Genomic DNA, 26,914 nt, shown 5'->3' with positions numbered 1-26,914 from the left:
AAATCTGTACGGTAGGTTTTTTTAAAATCAATCTTGGAAATGCATGACAGATTATTTTATTCAACATTTCATTGGATTACATGGTCCGTTTATATAAGATGCCCAACACAGATACAAAAATGCTTAATTTAAAAGCTGTTATTAAAGTATTGAATGTACAGTTTTTATTAATAGAGAACAAGTATAGTGAAAGAAAAATATGTAAATTGGAGTAAACTGAGTCGTGTGTCCTTTTAAATAACTTTTATTAGGTGAGTCCTGTTCTCTCAGAAAATCAGCTCTGCTAGGTTGGATGTCAAGAAAAACTTTTTTGCAGATATCCTACATCAGGTTATGACTGCCTTTTCTTTGTTAAAAGGACTTGATTTATATATATCACATCTGTTACTCTATATTTTACCTACAGTATATACTAAGTCTATAATGATAAGTTAACATGATTAATATAGACTTGATGCTCAGAATTTTCATTTAGAGGTTTTTCGTTGAAGGATCACTGTTGGCAGGTGTGTGTGTTACATAAATATTGGAATGAGCTCTTTTTGAACTCCAGCTGGTATTACTGCTTGAGAAGCTAGGAGGGCCATCTGTAGTGACTTTACTTGTTTTATAATAATACAGGAACAAAAAGAAACCTGTTGGGGGAGGAAAAAAGTATTTCAGTTCAATTGAAGTTAAACAATCCATGATTTACTCAGTTGTTAAATAAAAGGTATGATACCATTTTTTTATTTCATTATTTCATATTACACTGTATATAGGCTAAATTAGCACAATGATGTGCTATGTAATTTGAAATACTTATTCCTTAATAGGTGGTGAGGTGTGAGTTAGTCTAAACAGATTTTCAGTTTGAAAACAAAATTTAAAAATCTACATGTATTCTTGAATTCCATTTTCATTTATTGATAAACAATTTCCTGTTCTGTGTAGAACAGAAAACAAATACTATAACATCTGATTTTTATTCAAAGATGAATGGAGTTTGATTTTGGTTAGGGGTTCATGCCTTTAATTATTCTTAAAAGTCCATTAGAGTGTGAATTATGACTGATTTGTTTTACCTACCTTGAAGAGAATTGAGGATGCTGAAGGCATAAAATGATGGCACTTGGAGAGGACCAAAGCCGAAGAATGCAATGCCCCAGGTTATTCCAAGCAAACAGCACAGGCCCATTACAGTGTATATAGTCTTTATTAATCTATGTTCATTTGGTCCACCAATGTTGGTCCTTTTGAGGTAGATTATTCTCTTCACTACAATAATGAAAATTACTATATTGAAGAGAAACACTAGTGCATAGTAACCAATGTTGATTACGAAATGCACATTGGAATCTGTGATCCAACACCTAGAAAAAATGGAAAGTACGTTTTTAAACTTGCAAAAGCTTTGTTCCAGTTTACATAATGTTTTGAGTTAAGAAAGTCCTGCTTATAACATTAGTTGACCTTCCATTTCAAGAGCATTGCTATGCAATTTTATGAATATTCATGACACATTTCCAAAATTCATTTTTTTTTGGGTGAATGATACTGATCTGTTTAAATTGATCTAATTCAACATGCTTATGTTAGATCCATAGATAATCAGAGTGCACAATAAAGAACAAATACACATAAGTATGAAAAAAGATCATCATGATTTGTCATTTGAACACAGTAGCCAGCAAAAAGCTACCCTAACCATAATTTAAAATGTCTGTTTTTTTTTTATTAGACAAGTTTATTTTTTCGTCCGATTTTATTTCATACTTGTATGCCTTTTTCTACTGGAAGTTGGTGTATTTCCTAAAATGTTTAGCAAAGTTCGTCTCGAGGAGAAAAAAAAATCGTCTCAGTGCTAGAGCCCATCTTTGGGAAAGCCTCTCCTATAGATTTGGTGATATTATTTTTCTGTTACCCCAGATAAATGAGCTTTTAAGAGGAAGTAAAAAACAAATTCCTTGCAATTAGTTATGGCAATAAAGTATTGAATCTTGTGATTAGCATACTGAGACATCCATCTGTCATTTTTAATTGCTTCTTTCAGTTCAGGGTTGCGGGGGAGACAGCCTCTCTTGGCAAGCAATGAGCATAAGGAAGGGTACACCCTGGATGAGACACCAGTCAATCGCAAGACAGACATAAATATGCACACACTCACAACCTAGGGCCAATTTCCCAAGAGCACATCCTTGGACATGTCCACCACAAATACAGAGGGAAATGTATAGTACATACAATATGAATCAAATGAGCTGATGAACAGCAACAGCATCAAAAATAAATCTATTCCCAAGCAAAAGTGAATAAATTATTTTATGATGGTGTACTTACATTGAGGCAGTCTGATTACCATCGCTCTGTATGTCATATTTACCATATTTTCCCAGACCTTCGAGGAGAATGATGACTAATCCTGGCATTGCTAAAGTACATAAGAACATAAATGTCACAGGCTCTTATGGTTGTTGCTGCCTAATTGATCAAGGGACCTTATCCACAAGTAGAAATGAAAAATACCACTCCCTCAGAACAGTTGCTTATTGATCAACTGTTTTGACGGAATAAGAATAACTGTATTGGGACTCTCCAGGCTATAATTAATTATCATTAACCAAACACCACCTTAAAATTATCATCCTAGGAAGTTATTGAAAATGTTGGCTTTAAGTAACTCACTGACTCAAGAACATAATAAAAACATGAATGGGCACATAAAGTTTAGTTGCCCATTACATGTGCAATTCCTCTATGCAAACAAAATACAAATTTGTAAAGGGTAAACACTGCAAAGCTTTTTCTGAATTCCTACTTCTATTAATTTCATTAAACAATGCTAGTGCAATAACATGAAGTACTTAAAGGTAAAACGTCAAGCATGCTAAAACAATTAAAATATTAATAGTTCCTTGTCGGTTGCATGTTTTTTTTTTAAATCCTCGTGCAACATAAAGTTTTGGGTCACAGTTTCAAAGGATCTCTAACCATGCAAACACAGCTCTCTAATGAAACACCCATCTAGCACGATTCTGCTACATCAGGATAATGCTTTTTGTACCTATCACTTCTGCTCTGAGAGAGGTTTCATTATTGCAGTGAATGCCATTGTCCCAGTTCTGACACTGATAAGGTGTCGGCAAAGAAGTGAAATAAATGTTATACTGATGTCTCTGCACAGCACCATTTATTCTAGTTCGTTGTTGAAGTTCAGCCCACACCCTTATAGAGATGGAACAGAGGTTTATATTCGTTGCTTTGTTGGTTGTCGACTTGGTGGGGAACAACAGTCTGGCTGTTGGAGCTCGGCTGTGTTTTGAGGGATGTGCCAGGAAGCTCCTGCATGGGAGGTGATGGCGTGGAGGGAGGGGTGCTCTAGAGTTGTGATATTTATACACAGAAGATCAGAAGTGGGCAAGAACAGGGTTTGACTTTTCCCGAACTTTTGTTTTAAACATATTTATAAGTCCTTTGCTCTTGTCACTTAGAAAATAAGCACCTCTTGAAGATTTTTTACATAATGTATACAATTTTTTTCGGGAGTTTACGTGCTTGAACTGGAAATTCACTTGAAGGACACTTAAAACATCTGAAACATTTATGTATCATATTGTTAAATCAACAGGTGCTGCTTTAGCATACTTCAATTAAGCACTAGAACTAAGAAGTGAGTTCAAGCCTTTTGGCCATCTTTACTTTCTTGTCTTTCATGACCCAGTTCAAGGAAGTGCTAAAACAAAGCTTGGTCTTCAATTCCAAATTAAAAACTCTTCATTCATCCAAGTAGCTGTGCACACAGTGATCCATACATACTGTAGTACAATGTAACTGTTGTGTCACCAAGTGAGGCATTAAACTTACCCCAGCCAATAAGTGTAATTTTTAACACATAGTGCTTGATGTCAATGTTGAAGACTTTAATCAGCTGCAGATACAAATGGAAGGCTTCAATGGCAAACCAGGTAAAGGAGCAGAGCATGGAGTAGTGCATTGCTCCTGCAATGATTGCACAGACTATTGCATTTCCTTTGGAGGACAGCCACTCATTCATTAGAAAGGTGAGATTCAAGAGGAACAGGGCCAAGAAGAGATTGATGAGGATCCTGGTTGCTTTGTTGGCTTTGGCTCTCCTGTACACAGAAACATTTTTTTTTTATTCAAACAGAACAGTGATTAATGGTCTTCTTATCAGAAAAATACATTTAAAAGAATACTTACCTTAACATAAAGTGCATGAACAGCCCCACACTCAAGAAGAAGAGTGAGATGCCACAGCCAATGTTGGAAATATATGTCAAGGTTTTCAAATCTGAGCTACTGATAGTTCTCTCGGAGGTCTAGGAAATTAAAAATGGACAACAGAAGTTTAATAAAGGATAGATCAATTAGTGGAAGGAGCATGATTTTAAAAAAGCAGTATACTATTATATAAAATAATATTTCAGGCACCAGAAATTCTACCAATAATATATGGAGGAATCATCTGTGAAGGAGAACTGAAACAGCTGCCCTGTTATGCTGCTTTAAGAAGCATAAAGAGGGAAAAAACAAATCCTTTGACATGGTGTTGGATCCAGGCTTTGTTATGTGTCTAAAATGAAAATGAGGTGGAAAAACACTTCTGATGAGATGCATCTACCATGAAAAAGATGATACAGTACACTCCGATTAAAGACAATGAAAATAGCTGTCAGAGTTATCTGGTCACCAAATACCAAAATAAAGTAAAATACAATAACAGTAGGGCACTACATACGTAGTGACAACTGTTCCTACCATGAGTACAGCAAAAAAGGTGAGGTGTTCACAGTTGCAACGTATAGTACTTTGATTATTTTCAGTTTTACAGCCATCCGTGATCCACTGAAGTCTTGTACCTGTGGGAAAGTGTAAAAGGGTCCAGTTTGTATCCACCAGAGACTGGAAAGGTTTGCTAAAAATATATGAATATGTCAATGAGAAAATTCTTAGCATATCATAGATTAGGCCCTTAATAACTTCCAAGTGAATTTCAAGTGACCTGTCAGTTGTGAAAAAGGAAAAGAGTAAGAGGCAGATTTTTGTGGCCATAGGCTTTTTGTACTGAGTCAGTGTTCCCTTGCTTAAAGTTTTGTGGTGGTGGTGGGTTTAGATCTTGATTTAATCTGGGTCTTTGTGAATTGAATAGTTTCTGATTTTGATTTCCATTTTTATTCTGTGTTCATGTTATTACTATACTTCACTATGCACCACACAATGTTGCTTTTGAAAGTTTGGCTATTTAAAATGTGCCCCTGTTTTATTCAACAAATATGCTAAAACAGGAAATATGGCACACTTCATTGGAATGTAGAAACCGTAACAATTTAAAGTGCAAAATACTGTACCTTCACCATTCCATGAATTGCAAGATGGAGTAGCACTACCCTGCAATTAAAAAAAAAATACAATTCATTTTTTTATAACAGGAAGACTCATCACTGAAAAACACTGAAATGTTGTTTTTTTCTTAGTTACACTTTTCAGCTCGGAATTAAACTCTCCTTGTTCCTTTCTCGCTTCCACGCTGATGCAGTTTCAATTATATGCTGTAGATTTTTCACTCCTATAATTCCTGTAAACTAACATGGTGCCCAATATGTAACTCTTATAATAAATATAAATGCAACAGGCGTATGATGTGGTCCTACAACACTCCTTTGTAATGTACTATTGTAAATCCCTGATATTTGGGCCTATACCTAGTTGGTTGGTTGGTTCATATTGTAGAATTTGTTTAAAATGTTTTTAAAAATCATCTTAAATGAAAACACAATTCTCACAATGATTTAAATGGATTATAAATTATTCAGTTATTATATCTGTAGATTATGGTCAATGTAATTATTATATGTGTAACAACAAAGTTTGAAATGAAAGGAGGCCATTTAGCCCTTTTCTAAGTTCTAAGTTCTAAGGAACCCTTTTAGGTGTTTTGTGAAAGAAAATCTTTGCGGATTTAAAATGCTTGAACCAGGTTGCCTCATAGTCTTGTCTGTCTGAGACTAAAAAGATGTAGTTTTTTTATCTTGTTCAGAGGAGCAATATATTATTGCAATAATTATTGTATCAGAGTGACCACAATTTTACACAATATTCTAAATTAGGCCTCGCTTGTACTTTGTACAGTTTTAGCACAACATATCTTTATGTACATGACATACTTTTAAATATATATATCCTTAATTTGTTTTGCCTTTATATTGCTTCCCCTCATTTGTCTAGAAGATAAGTGATGCTTCAACATAAACTACTTGTTTTTAATGAATTGCTTCTTTAAATGCAGTTTTTACCACTTCATATTTCTGCTTTGTTTTTTCAACCTTAGGTAAAACTCAGCACTTCTCTACATTAAATGTCACTGATATTTTCCCAGTCTTGAATTATATCTAAATCTTTTTGGAATTTCCATTGTAGGTGCTATACTGATTGTTAACTGTACTGTTTTGGTGCCACCTTCAAACTTGACTAGTTGACTAAAATCTTGATCTGATGGATACAAATTCAGAAGAACAGTGTTCCTAGTACAGATTTGTGTCATACTCCTCTAATAAAATCATCCATATTTGAGCATTCACTCTTTACCTGTTTCTTATCCATTTACCAGTTCTTACTCCAAGTATACATACTGTATTTCCTTGAATGCCAGTCACCTGGAATTTGAAAACTACTCTTTAAAGAGCACTTTAGTCTTTGTAGCTAAGCAACTCATCTAGCCGATTTGATAACATAGCTGGGTAATCTACTCCAATATTTCCACAACCCTTTGTGTAAAGAAGTGCCTACTGTTTTCAGCTGTTAGTGCACACCCCTATAGTTTCCACTTGTTTCCTCTGGTTCATGGTTCAATATTAATCCTGAAGAACACTGCTGAGCTGACTTTGTGTTTTTGTTTTAGAATTTTGAATACGTGGATCAGATCCCCTCATAACTGTTCACTTTCAGTAGAGATTTTTACATGGCCTATGAACATCTCCTGCATCCTTTAAGGTAGAATATTGTTAGGACTTGGAAATATGTTTATCCTAAGTTCTCAGCTCTCAGTTTCAGTACTTCCTTCTTAACTGTGCCTTTGCTATTGCAATACTGAAAAAATTTTTATTTAAACCTCCATTGCATTTTTTAATGTTGCTCTCAGCTTTTTAAACATTTTTTTAACTTATGCTTGTGATTTGTTTTTAATCACTTTATAAAGTGCTTTCTGTCTCTGTATGTTCTTCTTAAGTTATTAAACTATTTGAGCCACTCATTTCCAGCCATATATTTTTCCTAATTGATTTGTTGAACTATTTGGTTTTTGATTTGCTAACTCTTGGGATGAATTTGTTCTGTGCTCCAAGATGAGTAGCTTTAAACAACTGCCTACCATTCTCTACAGATTTCCTATCAATCCTATTCCATCCCACATTTCTTAAAGTTTTGCCACATTCCTATACAGTGTGCTTTCCTGAAGTCATAAGCAGTTTTCAGTCTGTGCTAGTTGTAGAACAGCTTTCAAACCCATTTTAGCAAACTGTCACGCCCGACATCCCTCCCTAGAGGGCGCTCCACTACTCCCGTTATTGTTTCTGTGATTAAGCTTCCCAGGTGTACCTTTTTAGGTTTATTATTTAAAGACTAACTCCTCCAGTCCTTGGGGGCTCATCATTAGGGTAAAGATGTCGCAAGGCTCGCCTAGCACCAGGAAACCCTACGTCCGTCTCCTGAGGGCATAAGCCTCATCCCCGACACGTCCCACTTCCTGAGCCCAGGGTCTGGAGGATCTCGCCCCGTCACCCTTGGACCTCCATGTTTTGTCTCTCCGTGTGTTCCCCCCTCCCAGGAATTTTAACCTTGTCGCCTCCCAGGATGGATTTCTCGCTGATGGACTCTCGGACTGTGCCCTGACCTGCCTTTGGACCCGTTTGGATTTGGATGCCATTCTTTGTCTTCCCCGTTCACTGTCTCACGGATTGTCACTATTATTTTGTGCACTATTAAACCCCTGTGTGTTCCCTTTTACCACGCCTCCTGTTTTCTCCAGCTCTTACCACATCGCATAGGGTCTACTACAAGATCTGACACGGATCTCAGTCCGTGTTCGTGACACAAACCTTAGCCTTTGTAACTTACCTTCAAGAAATTTGTGAAAGATATTGTTATGCGGTCTGTGAGATTTGAAATTCTAGCTCCCATTTCAATGGCAATGACCTCATTGGCAAAAACCTGACTGTTGTTCTCATCCTAAACACACAAACATACAAAACAAAGGTTAAGAGTATACTGGATTCATAAAATAGTTAAATTTCTCAATACATTTTCAGGAACTGCTTTACCTTTATAGGGTCACAGCGAGTCATTCTAGCACAGGGTAAACATTCAATCCCTAGCACAATTGTGGAAATGAATCAGAAGTCAAAAGATGCTGTGCCAAAAATTCAATTAGAATTTATTTTAATTCTGAATTAAAATAAATTATAATTGAAAAATGTTTAAGAAACAATGTAACACTTATGTCAGGGTCTTTCCGAAATTATTTTATCTCAGGTGACCCTGTATATAATTTAATCTATATATCTGTTCTTGATAGACAGTATGCAATTTTACTGTGGGTTGCAAGAATGAATGAGAGTTCAATAAATGTAGACCATTAGGGGCGGAGTGGTGGCACTGTGGCTAAGGATCTGTACCTATGGCTGGAAGATTGTTGAAAATACCACGGCCAGCAGAGGATTCCTAATCCGTTGGGCCCCTGAGCAAGGCCCTTAACCCCAGCTGCTCCAGGGGTGCTGTATAAATGGCTGACCCTGCGCTCTGACCCCAAGCTTCTCTCCCTGTCTGTGTGTCTCATGGAGAGCAAGCTGGGGTTTGAGAAAAAACAAATTCCTAATGCAAGAAATTGTGTATGGCTAATAAAGTGATCTTTTCATGAAGGTCATTGACACATAATGTTGGTATAACCCAGTAATTAGTCAAGTAGTTTAGTTAGATCCTAATGAATGTGATAGAGGGAGCAAACATGTATGAAGTATTTGGCCTGATTGCATAACTGAAGTGATGGCAGCCTATCTGTTAAACTCCCTCACTATTTGAAGGATGAAGCTAGAGAGTTTGCGAGGGTGCAGATGAGGAAGTGGGGGTTCCGGGTGAGGTGCAAGAGGGATACATAACGGAAAGACTTCAACTATCTATGTATTTCTGCTCCATTTATGCAGTTCTGTATTTTTATGACAAAGCGCATGAACAGAATGTGATCAAATTTATAATTTGTTAAAGGTTGTGGTTACATGACCATTCAGAAATGTATTTCTTTACCTTTGAAAGTCCATGAAATTGAAAAACACTAACAAATGCACTTCTGTTGGTTTCACTTCTTGCTTTGTCTAAAGCTTCTCCTGGAATGCGCACTAATGCCGTGAATTCGTAGTTGGCTGTGCTGTCATTAATCATCTGAGGACACAAAAATTTTTTAAAGAATTTAAAAAACGTTAATTAGGCTGATCTTATATACTATGATGGAAGGACTGAAATAATAAACTTTGGAAAACTACTCATTCAAAAACAAGAATCTTGCATATTATTATTTTCACTTTGTAGAACCTCCAGCATTTACCTCTACAAATACTGTGCCAAAGCAATGAAGCCAACACTTGCACAGCATAATAAACGTATCTCAGAGCAACTTTCCTTAATGCTGTTGGGTTGGATTCTGGTATGTTTTAAGTACTGACATTAGGATTGTTTCTTCACACTTTATGGTTGCTTGAATTCTTATATTTCCTGTATGTAAAGTACACAGTTTTAGAAATTCTGGGATAATGTCACAAACTGCACGCAGACACCATTGCATTCCCACTAGCACCTGATCACTCACTAATTAACGTCACTCACCTTGTCTATTTGAACTTCCACTCAGCAACTTGTCGTCGCTCACTATTGAGGTTTCCTCAGCCTGAGCTATGCATCCAAGTAGCGATTTACTCTGACTTCTCATTTGTTCTTGTGACCCCCTGGATTTCTGACCCACCGTTTCTGATCTCCGGCTCGCTCTCGTCTCCCGATTTGTATTACGTTCGCTTTAGGAATTCGGTTTTCTCTCTCTGACTTCGCACAGGGTCTTTTTCCCTACCTTGTCCCTCGGCATTCATGACTCCTCTCTGTTTGTGTGTCTACTCACCATTTGTTTGTGCGTGGGACAGGGGGGCAGAGAGGAGAGGAGTTTAACAAATGTTATGGTGGCTAATGTTTTGCCAATTTATGATGCTGAGTATGACTGCATGTGAAGCTGGCCTAAGTAACAGGGCACTGTAAAGTGTTTTACTGTAGTTAAATACAGTCTTTTCTCCCTCCATGTTTATAGAAAATATCTGCTGTTATAATGTATGGAAATAAGTTTTGAAGGATTGAAAATCTTCATTGCCGCTACTCATACGTAATAATAAAAAATGCCTTAATTGATATTTGAAGTTGCTCAATAAGTAATTCCTTAATACAAGAAACTGGTTGTTTCTATTTATTATAAATATACTGTACAATAAATGTAATTGGATTGGTATAGTTGGACTACACATAATTATATACATAAAATGTATAGCATACAGTATATAAGGTAATAGGCTGATATTGAATTAGCTTGTAACTGCATGTAAGATTATCACAAAGTCCTTCTTGTGTTAATTCAGTTGCTTGGTTAAAAAGTGCTAAGTGAACATGAATGACATGTTGTCTTCCAAATCCTGAACTGAAAGATGATGCGTACGTGATGATATTGCAGCATTGAAGTCCAAATTTGGATTTTCAGGTGCGTGAAAATGAAAAGTGAATAATAATTAGTTTGTCATGCTCACTTAACCGAACACTGTAGCTTATTGTACAGATAAAACCAGTTCTTGCAGGACTTTACATTTGATGTGGTTTGTATTACTGAGGAGCAATCAAACATTTTAAATTAAGTAACAATTTTAAATATTAATCTTTCTCAGATATTTCACCCTCAAAAGAGCCAGTGAGACCCAGTAAACCAATGATGTCATATATAGCATGATGTATCTCTATACACTAGATTATATTGGTCAACAAATGAATACTCACCATTACTCTCTTTGATGTTATCCCAAAAACAATAGTTTTTGATTTTGATATCCTGGGTTTTACCACAATCCCTTTGACATTCTCTGAGCTGTATATGACAATCTGACCCTCTGTCATGTTATCAGCTACTGCTGAGAGATTGCTCATGAACATTCTGTGAAAAAGTATGATTTTAATTAGTATTTGATACTGTACCTTAAGTTGTGTCAAAGCATGCTAGGAAACAAATTTTCTTAATTTAATAAAGTTAATTGCTTTACAGAACCTAAAACATTAGGACACGCACACATGATCAGTTCTAGAACAGATTCATAAGAAAACTAATGCCATGAAATTTAAGTACAAACTACTTTAAACTGCTTTACAAATTTTTCAGCGTTATTTCATTAAGGTCTGTTTAAAGGATTTTGAAAACAACTTTGTGTACAATGAACTTCCACTTCAATGTCAAGCAGGATTTTCAGCATAAAAACTGTTTGGTTTTTTGAAGGGCTAATATGACAAATATTTCCAAAGACTACACCACAAAGCCAGGCCATCAACAGCCAAAGAAAACTGAAAAAGGGTTCAATGTCTACAGTTGATAGATAAGATAAGATTTTTATTGTCCCCTGAGGGATTTTCCTTTATGGACACATTTAAATAGAATGCAAATAAAAAAAAGAAGAAGAAAAGAAAAACACTGCACATTATTCTATTACAAAAAACAAGATAGGTCTCATTTGTACTTTTGGTTGAATCAAGACCAATTTCTGACAATGTTTTACAATACTGCACAAAGATTGCCTCTGATAGAACCCCTATTAATTCTCTATATTCTGGGATTACAACACAAACCGCAGTTGTAGTTTAGAAAAATCCACCCACCTTCTTTTCATATTATTCTGAAGTTTATACTATGAAGTGGAGCATATAACATATGAAGTAGGCCAAGGATAAAACCTTTTTAACCTGAGAAGAATAGGCTATAATAATATGGACACGGTTTCACGATACATTTAAAATTTAAATTGATTAAAACTGTTGATAGTTTCACAATATACATGCTGAAAAATGAAGTCATATTTGAAGCCAAGTTGTATACATGTCTGGGAAAAACATCTTTCTAATGAACTTTATATGGAGTAATCTAAATTGCTTATTTATAATCTTGATGAACATTTGAGATGATAGGGCTTCTGTCAGCAGCTGTGGTAATTACCATCATTTACTGTAGTGGCTCTTCACCTGTGAGAAGTTTTTAAACTCTTTCCCAAGTGGTGGGGCTGTCTTGCTCCCAATGCCACCCTGAGCAACCTCAACAATCTCCAGTTTTGTTCATTTTGATATATTTGGTTTTTATTTTTGTTTTTTACCCAGAAGGCTCACAGCAGAAGAGTAACTTCTATGAACTTTGTTTTTTAAAAACTTTTTGGCCATGTTTTTATTGTCCTGTGTCTGGAAGATTGCTACACCACTCTGTATAGGAAGCACATAAAAGACATATATGTTACTTACGAAGCATCTTCTGCTTTTATGGTATCATTTTTGAAAGGTAGCTGAGGGGATGCAGTACTTGTTACTGTAGACTGTACAGCTGTTGATGATATTTGAGATGCAGTATGTGCTGCTGTGGACTGTGCAGTTGTTGATGATGTTGGAGATGCAGTACTTGTTACTGTAGACTGTGCAGTTGTTGACGATGTTGGAGATGCAGCACTTGTTACTGTAGACTGTACAGTTGTTGATGATGTTGGAGATGCAGCACTTGTTACTGTAGACTGTACAGTTGTTGATGATGCTGGAGATGCAGCACTTGTTACTGTAGACTGTACAGTTATTGATGATGTTGGAGATGCAGTACGTGCTGCTGTGGACTGTGCAGTTGTTGACAATGTTGGAGATTCAGCACTTGTTACTGTAGACTGTGCAGTTGATGAGGATGTTGGAGATGCAGCACTTGTTACTGTAGACTGTGCAGTTGTTGATGATTTTGGAGATGCAGTGTTTGTTTTTGTACACTGTGCAGTTGTCGTTGATGTTTTTGATGATGCACTTGTTACTGTAGAATGGGCAGTAGTTGATAATGATGTTGTTGGGAATGCTCCACTTGTTGTTGGTGGGTTAATACATGTAGTTACTGTAGCCATTGGACATTTAAATGGTAGGGATACAGTAATTGGTGATGTTAGGATGTTGTCAGATTGGCATCTAATACAACTCATATTAAATGTTTTTCTAGCTGTCCACAGTGTAATATTGATGATGTAAGAATCAAAAGGTCTTGATGCAAAAACACATTGGAAAATTAGAGAAGAGAATCTTGTTCCAAAGTGCTAAATATTGGAGAAAACTGATTCTATGTAAATGTTAACAATCTTCTGGAATCAAAGACACCAAAAAACCTGTCCCACAGGTAGACAACACATCACACCTCATCAGATGATAGTATAGATATTGTACACTGACTATTCTGGTGAATATTATTAGGATTACATTGGTCTTTGTTTATGGTGCTTACCAGTAACCAAAAAACATTCCAGCTTATGCTGCAACACTGCTATGAAGTGCTGAATGAAGGGAAATAACTTGATTTCTGAAAAACACTCTTTATTTGATATAATTAAATAATTAATTTAAAATTAATTATAATTGAAAGTAGTGCTGGATACACTATGTGTGCTCATTGTGATGAGAATCTTCGATAGCTCTTTATCACAAAAAAGAGATTAACTTATTTTATGGTCACCATATTGTATGCCTTTGAACATGTAGTGTCTTCTGTAAGATGCTGAAAACTATATTATCATGGCAACAATATCTCCTGAGTAGTCAGATACCATGCTTGGGTATTTCTGTATTATTTGTCCAGTGCACAGTACCAGTTTTTGAATCAGGTGCTGCCTTGTCTCTTATCCTTTTCTGGGAGTTGTCAAGCATGTTTATGTCATATGTGATTTTTATAAAATGTTTGTAAATGTCTGTTTCAAGTAGACAAGCTCATATTCTCAGAACTTCATAGCTCAGCAGTAGAAGACATATGGACTAAGCCTAAAAGATATCCTTAACAGCACAATAAAAATTGACAGTAACATTGCTAAAATGCTTTTGTTTTGCTTTCCTCCATAACATTATTGAACGGTAAATCTATCTGTGGATTGTAAGAATTCTTAAAAATAATTTCTTGTAAAACATTATGTGACGTACCTGTACATATTACAATTTGAACATTTGTCTGATGAATAAGAAACATTTACCTTTGTAAATGCTTTCATTAAATGGAGTCTTGTTAACAGCACATACATCTGATGGACTGAAGCATGTAACTGTGCAGTTTCCTGAGAGATTGAATTAAAAAGTAAATCAACATACAAAATACACAGTGATTAATAAAGCAGATGACTTATTTATAAAATAATAAAACATATCCATAAGCATAATATGTTTAAGTAATAAAAACATCTGTACCTGTAAGGTTTTCACTTTCATTACAATTTTGGCATGGCTCTGTAAAGAATACACAAATGCTGAAGTTGTCACAAACATATAGTTCAGTCTACAGGGATTTTGATTGATCATATAAAATGTAAACTTAACACCAAGAAAGTACAGCTGGTTAATGAAAGTAAACTCACATGATTTTTAATAAGCCAAGGAAAAAAATAACATACACAATTGACTAAGTGATCCATGTTGTTAACAGCAATTGAAATCTAGTCAAAATAGCTCCGGTTCACTTATTTTTTATAAATAGAAAGTACTGCACTGTACTTAGATGTCTAACAGCAGACATGCACAGTAATTTTAACAGGTGGCGCTGTTAGGCAATGTATGAGCTTAGATATCTGCTCTTACTGTCTCCAAGAAAGATTTGAACAGATTTGCTTTGCTACTTTTTCTCATAAAGGTCCCAAAAGTGGAAAATGAATCAACAGTTACTGTTTCTAAAGTGTCAAATTGATTACAAATAATTAAAAAATCAGCAGATAAATATTTAAAATGTACCTGAAAATCGTTCAGGGCACAATAATTCTGTTAGATTTTCACATCCATGTATGAGCCGCAATATTGGAACCATAGAAATGTAGTTTTTTTTCAAATATATGTAATATGAGCTTCCATTTTTTTCTACATCAATTAACTCATCGTTACCTGGTAATGCAAATATAAATTCCATTAAAAGTATCTGATGCAAATAAGGAATCAAACATTAGGACAAAAGTATTAAAAAGGTAGATGTGTGATCACTCCTAAAAAGCAAGTTGAAGCAAAAGGAAATAAATATTTGCAGGAAGTCTAGAAGACCAGGATTTTTTTACATGCTGTATTTGTGCTTACATATTTGCTTGCTCTATTTGTAGGTAAGGCTATGGAAACTATGAGACCTAAGAGGATTAATCACTTCATAACATATGGAAATCATATCTTATCATCACGGATTTTAAATGGTAGGTCTTGCTTAACCAACTTGTAAGAGTTATTTCAACAAACCACACCATTAATAAATACACAGAGAGCAGATAATATGGTGTATATAGATTTTTGGAAGGTTTCTGATAAAGTATATAAATAAAACATTAAATTTAATATTATGAGTAGTAGGCATTCAGGGAAATGATTTTGTTTGAATTGAGAATTGGTAATAAATTGAAAATTTATGCTCAGATTTGGTTCTTGTAATTAGTAGAGTACCACAATGATCTGCACTAGGACCACTGCTCTTTTTAATTATATGAAACGTGTAGATCATGGGTTGGCAGCCAATAGGACTGTGTCACTATGGAATGCAAATGGTTTTAATGGCATATGCAATAAAAGTCTAATAAGAGTGTAATAATATGAGTGTGTGGATACAAATTATGTACTGAGATTAGCAATTCTTACAAGATACAGTGGCTCAGATGGAATTTGTGAAGAGATGTGCTGCCTAATATCTATGCATGGCACAGCTACAGGGGAAGATATAGCTAAGACCTTTATTAATTATTCTGAGTAAAGAGGAATTCACATCAAGAAATTATTTTCTGTGATGTCGGACGGTGCCCCTACTAAGGTTGGAAAACAGAAGGTTTTCAAAAAGATCATTGCAGAATAATACAACACTGAGCTCTTTTCTGATTAAACCAGAAAGCTTTGATACAAGAGACATTAACTTTTCAGGGACTACCAATGAAAAATACTTTCCTTTTGAGGTGGATGTTTATATCTTAATTATTTACATTTTTTGACAATGTAGGGAAGAAAGCATTATAAAAGGCAAAAACTGTAAGGATATATAATCAATATCATAGAATTCAAATCACGGGATGTTCGTCACTGTGTTATAAAGATATGACTGCTCTGGAATCAGTCCAGAGAAGAACGACCAGATATATATCTGTGATATATTCAGTTTGTCCTACACTGTCAGGCTGAAAGAACTAAATTTCTTTAATCTGGAACAGAGAAGACTATGAGGGGATATTCCAAATGCAGAAAATCATCAACAGCATTGATACACTCACTGCAATTGGACCTCTTTACTAACAGGTGTCAAACCATGAAACACTAAGGACAAAAATGTAAACTTTGTGAAAGTACATTTAAAACTGAGAACAGGAGGACATCTACGTCTCCTTACTTTGAAGTTTCTGGGAGTATGGGAGTATGGAGCAAGCTAATCATACTCTCAGAGTATCCCAGATACTTTTCTGAAGTCAGCACTCTGACTTCTTTCAGGAAATGACTGAAAGAGATCCTTGCATCACTTACAGTAAACATTAACTACAAAATGGACAAGATGGTCTCAATGGCCTCTTCTTGTTTGTAGTTTTTTAAATGACTTAATTACATTCAGAACCATTCTTCTCTGACACCACCGAACCAATCAAAGTGAAACATGGGGGAAATAATCAAAGTAACATCTTCTTTAAATGGTATTGAAAATATATGAAAGAGATATCTCTTTTTTAAGAGATATAGTTGAAGCTGTCCACTCACATTTCTGCATCTCCATTTACATTTGTTTATGAATTTATTAATGGTACAAGTCCTTTCATCAGAAAACACCAATTTCCGTACATATACACTGATTAATTTAACAGATTGCAAGCCATTTGGGAGTTTTTAAGATTTTAGCATTTTGATTTTTATAACAGTCATAACATGTATTATAGAAGTGGGGTGCAGATGAGCGTCTTACTGAAAAAGTATGGCTAGACGTGCTTTGCTGGTACAGAAACTGTGACAGCACATGTCAGGTGCTTTTCATTAATTTTCATATTCAGGGCTTAGAAAGCCTCCTATTCCCACCCACTTATTTTAAATGACTCACCACTCTGTTTTTGTTTCCCAGTTTGGTGGTTTTCTTCTAAAAACAAACAAACAAATAAATAAATGTAAAGACTGTGTACGTCCACTACGCTGACATTTGATATTTCCTGAGGGAATTCATTTAAGCTAGGCTAGGCATCACTTGCATTGCTTTAGTGATTTCAGAGAAGAAACATCACACAACCACTCTGTTTACTTATACTGTATCATTTAGCAATTGTGTAACATATTCTGCTTGACACTGTTGTAATGACACTGTTGTAATGACACTGTTGTAAAGCAGCAGCAGTACCACAGATACACTACTCAGTAATCACATGGATCCAATAATCTTGTAAGCAACATTTTAAAACTGAATTTGCTGTATAATCCATCCTAGAGCATAGGAAGTTATGAAACCTCACAGGGTTTAAGGGCTTATATGTGAAGGTGTGCATGCATAAAAAATAAATTAATTAAGAAGGTCACTTGACTTGGTGGCTGTGTTCTATATTTTTCAAATATTTTAAAATCTTCTTTATTGAAAGATGCTGACCCATCCTGTGGTCCCATTCCATTCAGATGGCGTTGCTCTGGCCAAACTCAGCTCCATTTGTTTCATTTAAAATGTCTTTTTACATTCAAAGATTGAACAAGTGTCTAAGCACTTGAAACTGATAATGTTGTCAGTAAATTGCCAGATGGCCATTGCAACAAGAAGGTGCAGCAGTTTGAACGTTTTGTTAAGTTAAAATTTAAAAAGTGCCAATACCTTAAGGCATGGAGATATATGCAGTATTGCGGATCTGTATTTTATAAAAACAATGCTACTAGCTACCTCTGAATTAAAGACAAAAATCTCCAGACTAGCAACCTCATTCTCATTTTTCCTCCTATTAATAGATTTATCCAGGCAGAATATGTGACCATTTTCAGTTGTACTAGCTCTTTATCATCTCTGTAATAAGTTTAGTCAGAATTGACAACTGGGATCATTCTCTGTTTGCTTTAATTGTCTAAATGTGTGTGAAAATCTAAGAGGACAATTCAGCTTTCAAGTGATGTAAATCTCGAGGTTCAGTCTCCTGAATTACTTATTGTATTTAATACATCTGAGAGCTTGTTACCTTGCATAATCCATTATACTCCACTCACAAAATCAACAACTAGAAGAGGATTTCTTTATGGTGTTTTCTGCTATGCATCAGTTATACGATATGCAGTTGTTCTGCTTCCTTTAACGCTATAGAAGTAAGAAGGTAGTGCTGACTTCATGAAAATTATGTTAACCTGATACAAATACTCTATTTTAATTTGTATATTAAATTAAAAGTATAGAGAAAGTCACATTGGTAAAGACAATTAAGAAAACATTTATAACTCACTATAGGAGAGAGATGGATCAATTACCTGTATTATTATTTCCCATAACCAATACACAGTATTTTTCCAAGAAATTAGTAATGTTCTGTGCTGGGCATCCTGATAAACAGACAAAAATGAACAGTTTGCTAAGAACAGAAAATATAAATAAATTAAATTTAAATGATTTTTTCAACTGACAACCCTTTATACAAGGTAAAAAAGGATTTCTGCATTTTCCTGCTTGAATAGGTATCACTTTTCTAATCAATACAGTGGATAAATGATCATTTAAATAATTTCATTTACAATATCATTTAGATGTATCATTTAAAACACCTAGAACAAATTACACGAAAAATTCACAATAAGAGTGTCTGAAAATCTTGCTAGTTTATTGCCAAACTGTCAATGCTTTTTGCATTGTATAAAATTTTGTGAGAAAAAGTAAGTAACCTCTCATTATACCCTGGTTTCGTTCCTACTAATTTGAGTGTTAAACCAAGATATCAAAAGTTTTTTTCATTTTCAGGTCAGGTATACATAAGAATGGAACTAGGAGGAAATTAATATAGATATACAAAGGATTTTTTGAATGTTCAGATCATCATAAATATACATATGTGTTGATCCAATCTAAGTATAGAATCAAATTAATTTTACCTGAACAGGGTGCATTTCCAAATAAAGTTGCATTAGAATCAAAAGGTTGGATGATTGTGAATCCTCTATTTGCGTTTATATCCTCATTTATAATTATAATAGGCTTCCCAATGCATGAATCAGTATCTAAATGGAAAAAAGGAAAAAACAGAGTTGATACCTCCAAAATATAAATACTATACTATAAATACTATACTATACTATACTATAAATACTCCCAGTATGTTTTTGGTGTGGAAGGAAACCGAAGCACATGAAGGAAACCCACGCAAACCTGAGAAGAACAAACAAACCGCACGCAGATTGCACCCTGGGTCCGGAATTGAACCCAGAGCCTCAGTGCCACGAGCAAGCAATGCAAAAATTCTGTCCATAATGTTGTCAGAAGTTCCAGAATACCTTGCTACCTTTTCTGAGTACTGATGTGCTTCACTGATGATGGAGTCTTCCATGCTTAGTGAATGTCGCATAGGTTCTCAAATGTGTAACTGGATGCACTGCTTGCATGTGCAGCAGTAAACTAATCCTTTACATGTACATTTGAAAGTTTGGTATATAGTAACTGGTATATAGTAACTTGATTTAGGGTCTAGGCTGTCTCTGCTGGAACTAATATATCTGTAGGTTGTTCATCTTGGTCAATTGAAACAAAAATGTCTTGTATTTCCACAGAATAAAAATCTACTATTATTTTAAGTTATGTGTTATTTAGTTATGGATATAGGCAGATAGTAGCAGGTGATAAAATGGAAATGTCTAAATCAAATTTTAGAAACTAATGCAAGATATGACAATGAGTCCTATGGGGTTCTTCCCAATTCATGACTTTTTCAACAGTGCTACTGTGTCTTATCCTTCCCACAGCACAAAACAAGCATTTGCTGTTTATGCACAATTGCAGGTGGGGGGTGATTGATCATTTATGTTTATGGAAAATAGGATTTACACTGCAAACAATTAAAAAAAAACTTTCTGCTACTTCTGCAACTTCTGCAACAGGCTTAATGGCAGACCTGTTAAATTTCATCCTCACCTTTCAACAATTATCCATCGAAGAAAGAAATTACCAAGAACTGTTTAGGAGATCAGAAATCAGACTAGCTTTAAAAAAATACTTTCACTGGAATCAATAATTGTGTAGAAAAACAATGAGCTTTCATGGTTGAACAGACTCTTCTTGTGAACTTTTCTTTTTCATTTGTAATTCCAACATTACTAAACCCATTACTAAACCATTTGGGCATCTTAGTCTACATGAGGAGAATTTTACATAGAATTTATTTCTCCAGTTTTGAGAATATTAAAAGAGCACATTAGCAACAAATCAGTTCATAATTTGAGTGAATCATCTATACTTACAAACATAAGTAGGAAACAGAAGTGAACCCAAGCATATCAGAGCTCCAAATCCAAAGTAATTGCAAGCTTCCCTTTCCATGATGAATATCTAGCTCTGCAAAGGACAAGTTAAGTAGTTAGCTACAAAAAAACTGTAGAAAACTGATATAAAAACATGTTTCAGGCAGGCCAAAACTTGGAAAAAACAATAGGGTAACTGCAAACCATTGAGCTTGAAAATGTATTTTATTCTTCCTTACTTACAAAAACGTCATCACTTCACATAATGCTTTCAGCTATATTTGTTCTTTTCAATTGGTGCCTCAGTTAAAACATCTACATGAATAATTGATATTCTTTGATATTATTGCAAACACACAAACCTTGACACCAATTTCGATGACAAGACAAGACAAGGTGTTTACTCTTCTTAAAGGTCTAAACTAAGACGTTGTATAATGAAAGCCTCAGAGTCCCGCTTACCACTAGGAAGGGTGTCAACAGGTTGCCTGTCAGGATCACAGATTGAAGTAACACATTTCTCAGATCTGAAAAGGAAATGGAACCAAAATAAATAAATTTACATATCTACGCTGTATGCACAATAAAGTATTTTGACTTGCAAATTCCATTCATTTCCATTAGTCACCGGATCATTCTTCATCTATATTATATTGATAATAGTTAATACAACAACATTGTTAAGCAACAGCATTGTTGCATTTTGCAATTTTGTAATGAATGTGAATGACGAAGTTGTAAACTTTTTTTCTTTTAAAACTTTGTGACAAATTAGTTATTGTATCACCTGGTGTACAAATAAAATCCAATGTTTCTTAGAAACGGTACCACTTAATTGATTTTGCACTCAGAAATAATCATTTTAATTTTGCTGATTTTTCAAGTGATATTGCTGAAGAGCAGAAAAAAAATGACTAGTATTCTTATATAGTGATGTTTTTAAATAGACTCTCAGTAGGAGGTCAGACTTCTAATCTCACCCCTTCCACTCAGGGCTGGCCCCAGCTTTTTTTCCTAGGAAAGATCATGGAAAGGGGCGCCTCCAGATCACAATTTGTGCATAAACTACTATTACTAGCTCCCACAACAAACTTATTCTAATATTTAGAACAAAAGCATAAATGTATTATATAACCAGAAAACATCTATTAACCAGTTTGAAGAATACATAATACAAAACTTACAAACAGCAACAACAAACATGCATTTTACAAAGATAACATGTATTTTAATATTGAAAGTAATAATGTGAAATTCCAATCTGTTAACTAGTAAAACACCTTAGCCAGTCTATGTGTCTAGCTAGAAAATCTGGCTTGTCTACCATTCACTAATGACATGGATCTGACAGACTCAAAACCAGATGAATTACAGTACAAATGCATTAACACATGACTTGATTTGGCATACAGTACCTCAGTTTTGAGATCAACCATCCTGTTCTTCTCTGCCATTCCTTTTCTCAGTGCCCAATAAGTACGGTATGACAGTGTGTGTTTACCAATTGCAACTACAAGATTTTAATTTTAAAGCATTACCACATAGTTTCCAATGCAATTAGAAGGTCACTTGTAATGTTTCATCAATGTTTAATCAATAAAATTGAGTATCACAACATTTACTACTTTCCGAAATTAAACAAACAGCATTCGTTGTAGCAACATCTGAAACCACAATGATGCTGTTGTCTAGATGGTGAAGATGAGAGTCATGTGCTACGTTGACAAATAAACTAATACACTTGTACATTCACAAATAATAATGTTATAATTTAATAATTATATAACAGCCCAGATCAGTACAACAGCATCAGAGCTACAGCAGGGAATTTTTGACTCACATTTGAACATGCCAATTAAAAAAAATGTTGTGTTGCACATTGAAGGGGCCCCCTGGTGGAAGCGGGGCCTTAAGTAGTCACCTAGTTCACCTAGGCCAAGGACTGGCCCTGCTTCCGCTCTGCAAATAAGCCCCTTTCCGCTTCTTTCTCACCCTCTTGCTTGCTCTTGCCACAGACTTGCCTTTCTGTGTTTTTGTTTGTGCCAGAGACAGATCTTACCTTCACTTGGCTCCCACACCATCATCTCCTTGTGCGTACCAGCTTCCAGCCAGCCAGGATTAATTGACTCCTCCTTGAAAAAGATGCTCTTCATCTATTACTTGTCCCTGCTCCATGGTTAACAGTTGGTTCCCAGCAAACCGCCATGAAATGTGCTCCTCTCTTCTGACACTTTCTGATGTTGTCACCTCTCCCTGGAGCTCTGGAACAACTGCAGTGTCTCTGTCCTCGACCTCCTTCCTCTCTCCATTCTTCTATCTCACCACTTACTTTACCGTCACCATCCTTTGCCCCATCGGGTGTCCAACCCACTGCACTGTCATTCCCAGCCTTTCTCCGGTGTTTGATCTTACCCCCTTTCCCAATCCTTTTCTGCTGTTCCCATAGGAGCCCCCTGATTGCTGAGGCTCATTACTATGGGTGCAGCAGTATGTATGTACTGGGCCCAGGTTCCCCATTTACAGCCCTCGCTACTCCTAGTGATGGCAAAAGGTTCCTTCCACTTGCCTTCTTCCCCTGATGCCTGGTGTTGGCCCCAGACTCCTTGCTTTCTTCAAGGACTTTTGATTTCATTGCTGTTTTTGAGGGTTTTGCCTGAAATCTGTACTCATTTGTTCATTCATAGCTAACAGTGCACACAGGCCAAGATGCATAAATTCATTATTACAAGCAATAAAATGCTATCAATCATATGAGTTACATTATCTTATCACCTTCGCTTTTCTCAGCCTGCAAATCCATCTGTTCACTGGCAAGCATAGGTAAGTGTTTAGGTTTTATCCACATGTGATCAATCACTTCCAGGTTAATGTGGAACTACAAGAAAATGAAAAAAGCCCACAGGGAGATTGTAGTACCGGTGAAGTGATGGTGATCCTGTAATAACTTGTTTAAAGTTTGAAAAACGTCCTATTTCTTCTGTCTATGAACTCACAGAAAATTCAATGTTTCATTGAACACATCTGTGGATAAGAAGTCATATTATTTGATTTTTCCAGATCGTGAGCGGGTGCTTATTGAACCAGATGACATAAAGTGCCTCTGAACCTGCAGGCCCCCAAATTAACTTACAATCTTGATCAAGAGATGTTATGTTAAGATTGTATAACACACTACTGAGGCCTCAATTGGAATATTGTGTACAATTTTGGTCACTTAGTAATAGAAATGATATTGCTGCTCTAGAATTTGTTGGTAGAAGTGTCAAGAGTCCTGATAAAATCATTCGGAATTCTCAAAAGGCTCTGAAAAAGTCAACAGATTTCTTGCAAATTAATGGTAAAATGTGAACCTGAGCACACACAAATCAAAACTATGTAGAGGTGCATTTAAAACCAAAAGGAGGCACTTCTTGGACCAAAGGCATAAGTCTAAAGGATTGGGCTACACAACCATGTTGCTGAAGCCAATACCCTGGCTTCTTTAAAGAAACACTAGGATGACATTAACTAATCACTACCAAATGGACTGAATGGCCTCCTCTTGTTCGTAACTGGTTTTATGTTTTTATGTTTTTGAACAGTGTCGTGGTTGATTTTCCAAGATGGAGGTGGATATGGGGACCAGGGACTTGCACAGGCACTTCCAGGCCAATGCCCCCATTCTCAACTCACAGTCAGGAATTCTTTCCAGTGGGCCTCAGGGAAAGAATGCATCAGCTGGAGGTGCTGCTTTCTCTCACACCTCTGGTAAGGCTCCTGCTTATCACCTGTGCAGACTGAGGCATAAGCAATTGGCCAACAGTGTTAGAGAGTGGATAGAAACAGAGAGGGAATATAGGATTGAAATCTTGAGGCCCTGACAGTGTCTGAAATCTGAGCTCAGCTGTTCCACACCACCAGTATGGCATCACACATGGCAGAGATGCAAAAAATTGAAATGTTCATAAACCGCCTTCAGTGAATTTAGGCACTGAAGAAGAATATTGTTCTCTCTTGTGTGTTTCTAAACTTTTCAATTTTAAATGATAATGTTTTTGTATGTATTTAAAACATTAGAATTCTCTCTTCTGACTAAGTCTAAGTAACTGTATAGGAATAGAACAGAAGAATTTGAATCTAATTTCCATCTGTAAGAGGGTCATCGTGGCTTATTTTCATGTGCCGTGCTGAAAGTATTTAAAACAGCACTGGATCTCCCTCTCATTTGTTTTTCATGCATTATACTGAAAAGCAATTTTACTCTTGGAAATTTTATTTTTTCAGGATGTATTTTTCAAATTCCTGACGTCTTCGTATCTTAAGAAAAGACATTTACTGTTACAGTATTCCATAATAGTGATAAAAAGGTTATAGGTCATCAATTACAAAAATGCATTCTCTAACTACTCGTTTTCCAATCGTGAATTCATACTGAATAATAGTTAATAAAACAATCGAATAAATGAAATACTGATGGTGGATGTTAGGTGGCAATTTTCCCCTTTGAACCAGTAATTCTAAACTGATCTCTAAGCATGAGCACACGAAAAACTGTGATGTAAGATGTTCTATGCTTCAAATAAAATATTCAGCTAGTCTTCCCAGCTGCTAACACAAACTTCTACTGTGCATCCCATGGGTAGATGAGTTGAGCCTCACTGCATGTGGAAATATAGATGAGTGGAGCCCATAACATTTGCATTGCATCACAATCCTGAAGGCAATCAGAGCTTCCTGACCATGTCATTTCATCTTGTGAGAAAGTTACAGACAAAATAAATCTTTTAAAACATGGCCTGGGTCAAAAGATGCTTTTCATGGCTTTCATTCAAGCTTGTGTCAATGTCCTCTGGAGTAGCCATCCATCCTCCTTCCTACTGCTGTGTTTGGGATGGGTTCCCTGGGGCAGATATCTGACTGTTTTTGTTCTAAAGAGTGAAGTGGATGTGGTAGACTGGCTTTATCCTTCTCCATATCGCTTTCCCTACACTATGAAGGGATTGGCTCCTCATTCAGTTCTTTATCTGAGCTCTGCAGTTCCTGCCTCTAAAATATCTGTAATAATGGATTTATCTGAGGTGGGAGAGCTTGATCTCTAATCTGGTGTCCTGTGCTTCTCTTCCCTACTTCTCTTCTTAGTGTACCTTCAGTTCTCTTGGCTCTGTCAACTCACTTTGAGTCCGCTACTTAAATGGCCTTCAAACTTTTCACTCATCTGTGTTTAGCACCCCCCAAAGTCAGGATTATTATGCATTTCTGAAATATTCTTCAGCAGAATACCAGGGAACAAGGTTGAGTTATAAGCTTCTTTATGGTTCTCTTCTGTACTCCAACTTGCCAAATTGCTGTTTAAAAGGGAAGAGAACAGTTTGATACCTGTAAATCTGTTTGGTAGCAGCCATGATTGGGTCTAATGACAATTTATGTGGATCAAAACATTAACTTTCAAAACATTGAATTTTTGTGGTTAGACTTTTTATCTAATGAAGCTTAAAGAAAACAAAGGCCCTTATTTTCTCTGTGGGCAGACTGCCTGTTCTCTATTAAATTATATCTGCTAGAGGCTTTCCCACAGAGATCAGAGGTCTCATGATCTCAAGAGGATTCATAGACAGAGTTTGATATAAAAGGTGCACTGAGCATACATACATAAAATACAAGACCAACATGAATGTGCATATAGACATGTACAGTACATTTAAATTTTAAGGGCTAGATGTTAAGCAAACCAAGCAAGCTTACATTTGTTAAGCATGCAAAGCAAGGCATCTATTACGTTTTCTGTATCATATGCAAATTACACACCACATGGATTTTAGTAATGGACAAGCATTAGGAGAACAAAATAAAAACAAAACAAACAACATTTGTAGGCATGAGGCAAGGTTTTGTCACATATAAAAGTGATCATGAAATTACTAAAAATGATAGTACAGTATACAGTATGTTTTATTTTTGGGTACTTCAAAGGATGCATTCGATCATATTAAAACAAACATTTACTCTGGGTTGTGATTTCAAATGACCTTAAGTATTAGGGAACATTCACTTTGAATAAAATTTGGAATGTTGAGCAGTTTGTTTCATATTCCTTTGAAGCAATCACTGCATGAAGTGTGCAACTAATTGAGCTCTCCTGACTATTTCTGTAGGGACACCTGAAGAAGGCTCCACGGCCGAAACGTTGTGTTCTCTTTCTTCTTTTTTTTCA

The 26,914-nt window shown here is 35.7% G+C and overlaps 1 protein-coding gene across 1 annotated transcript; it reads right to left on the bottom strand.

Annotated features, from left to right (window-relative positions):
* Positions 1-46: 46 nt before the first annotated feature.
* Positions 47-21,218, bottom strand: adgrg11 (adhesion G protein-coupled receptor G11). The gene is made up of 18 exons (XM_015350711.2): positions 21,187-21,218; positions 20,725-20,818; positions 19,366-19,491; positions 18,751-18,822; positions 17,363-17,398; positions 14,518-14,556; positions 14,307-14,387; positions 12,568-13,189; positions 11,071-11,224; positions 9,295-9,429; positions 8,113-8,223; positions 5,349-5,388; positions 4,759-4,859; positions 4,201-4,319; positions 3,844-4,112; positions 2,320-2,410; positions 1,069-1,352; positions 47-635 (listed from the first exon to the last, which is right to left on the bottom strand). The coding sequence occupies exons 2-18, from the start codon at positions 20,801-20,803 to the stop codon at positions 472-474; spliced, it is 2,523 nt and encodes an 840-aa protein (XP_015206197.1). The 5' UTR covers positions 20,804-20,818; positions 21,187-21,218; the 3' UTR covers positions 47-471.
* Between the last annotated feature and the right edge of the window lie 5,696 nt (positions 21,219-26,914).

Source organism: Lepisosteus oculatus, chromosome 8 (assembly GCF_040954835.1).
Source record: "Lepisosteus oculatus isolate fLepOcu1 chromosome 8, fLepOcu1.hap2, whole genome shotgun sequence".
NCBI classification, from domain to species: domain Eukaryota; kingdom Metazoa; phylum Chordata; class Actinopteri; order Semionotiformes; family Lepisosteidae; genus Lepisosteus; species Lepisosteus oculatus.
This window is presented reverse-complemented; position numbering and strand designations above follow the sequence as displayed.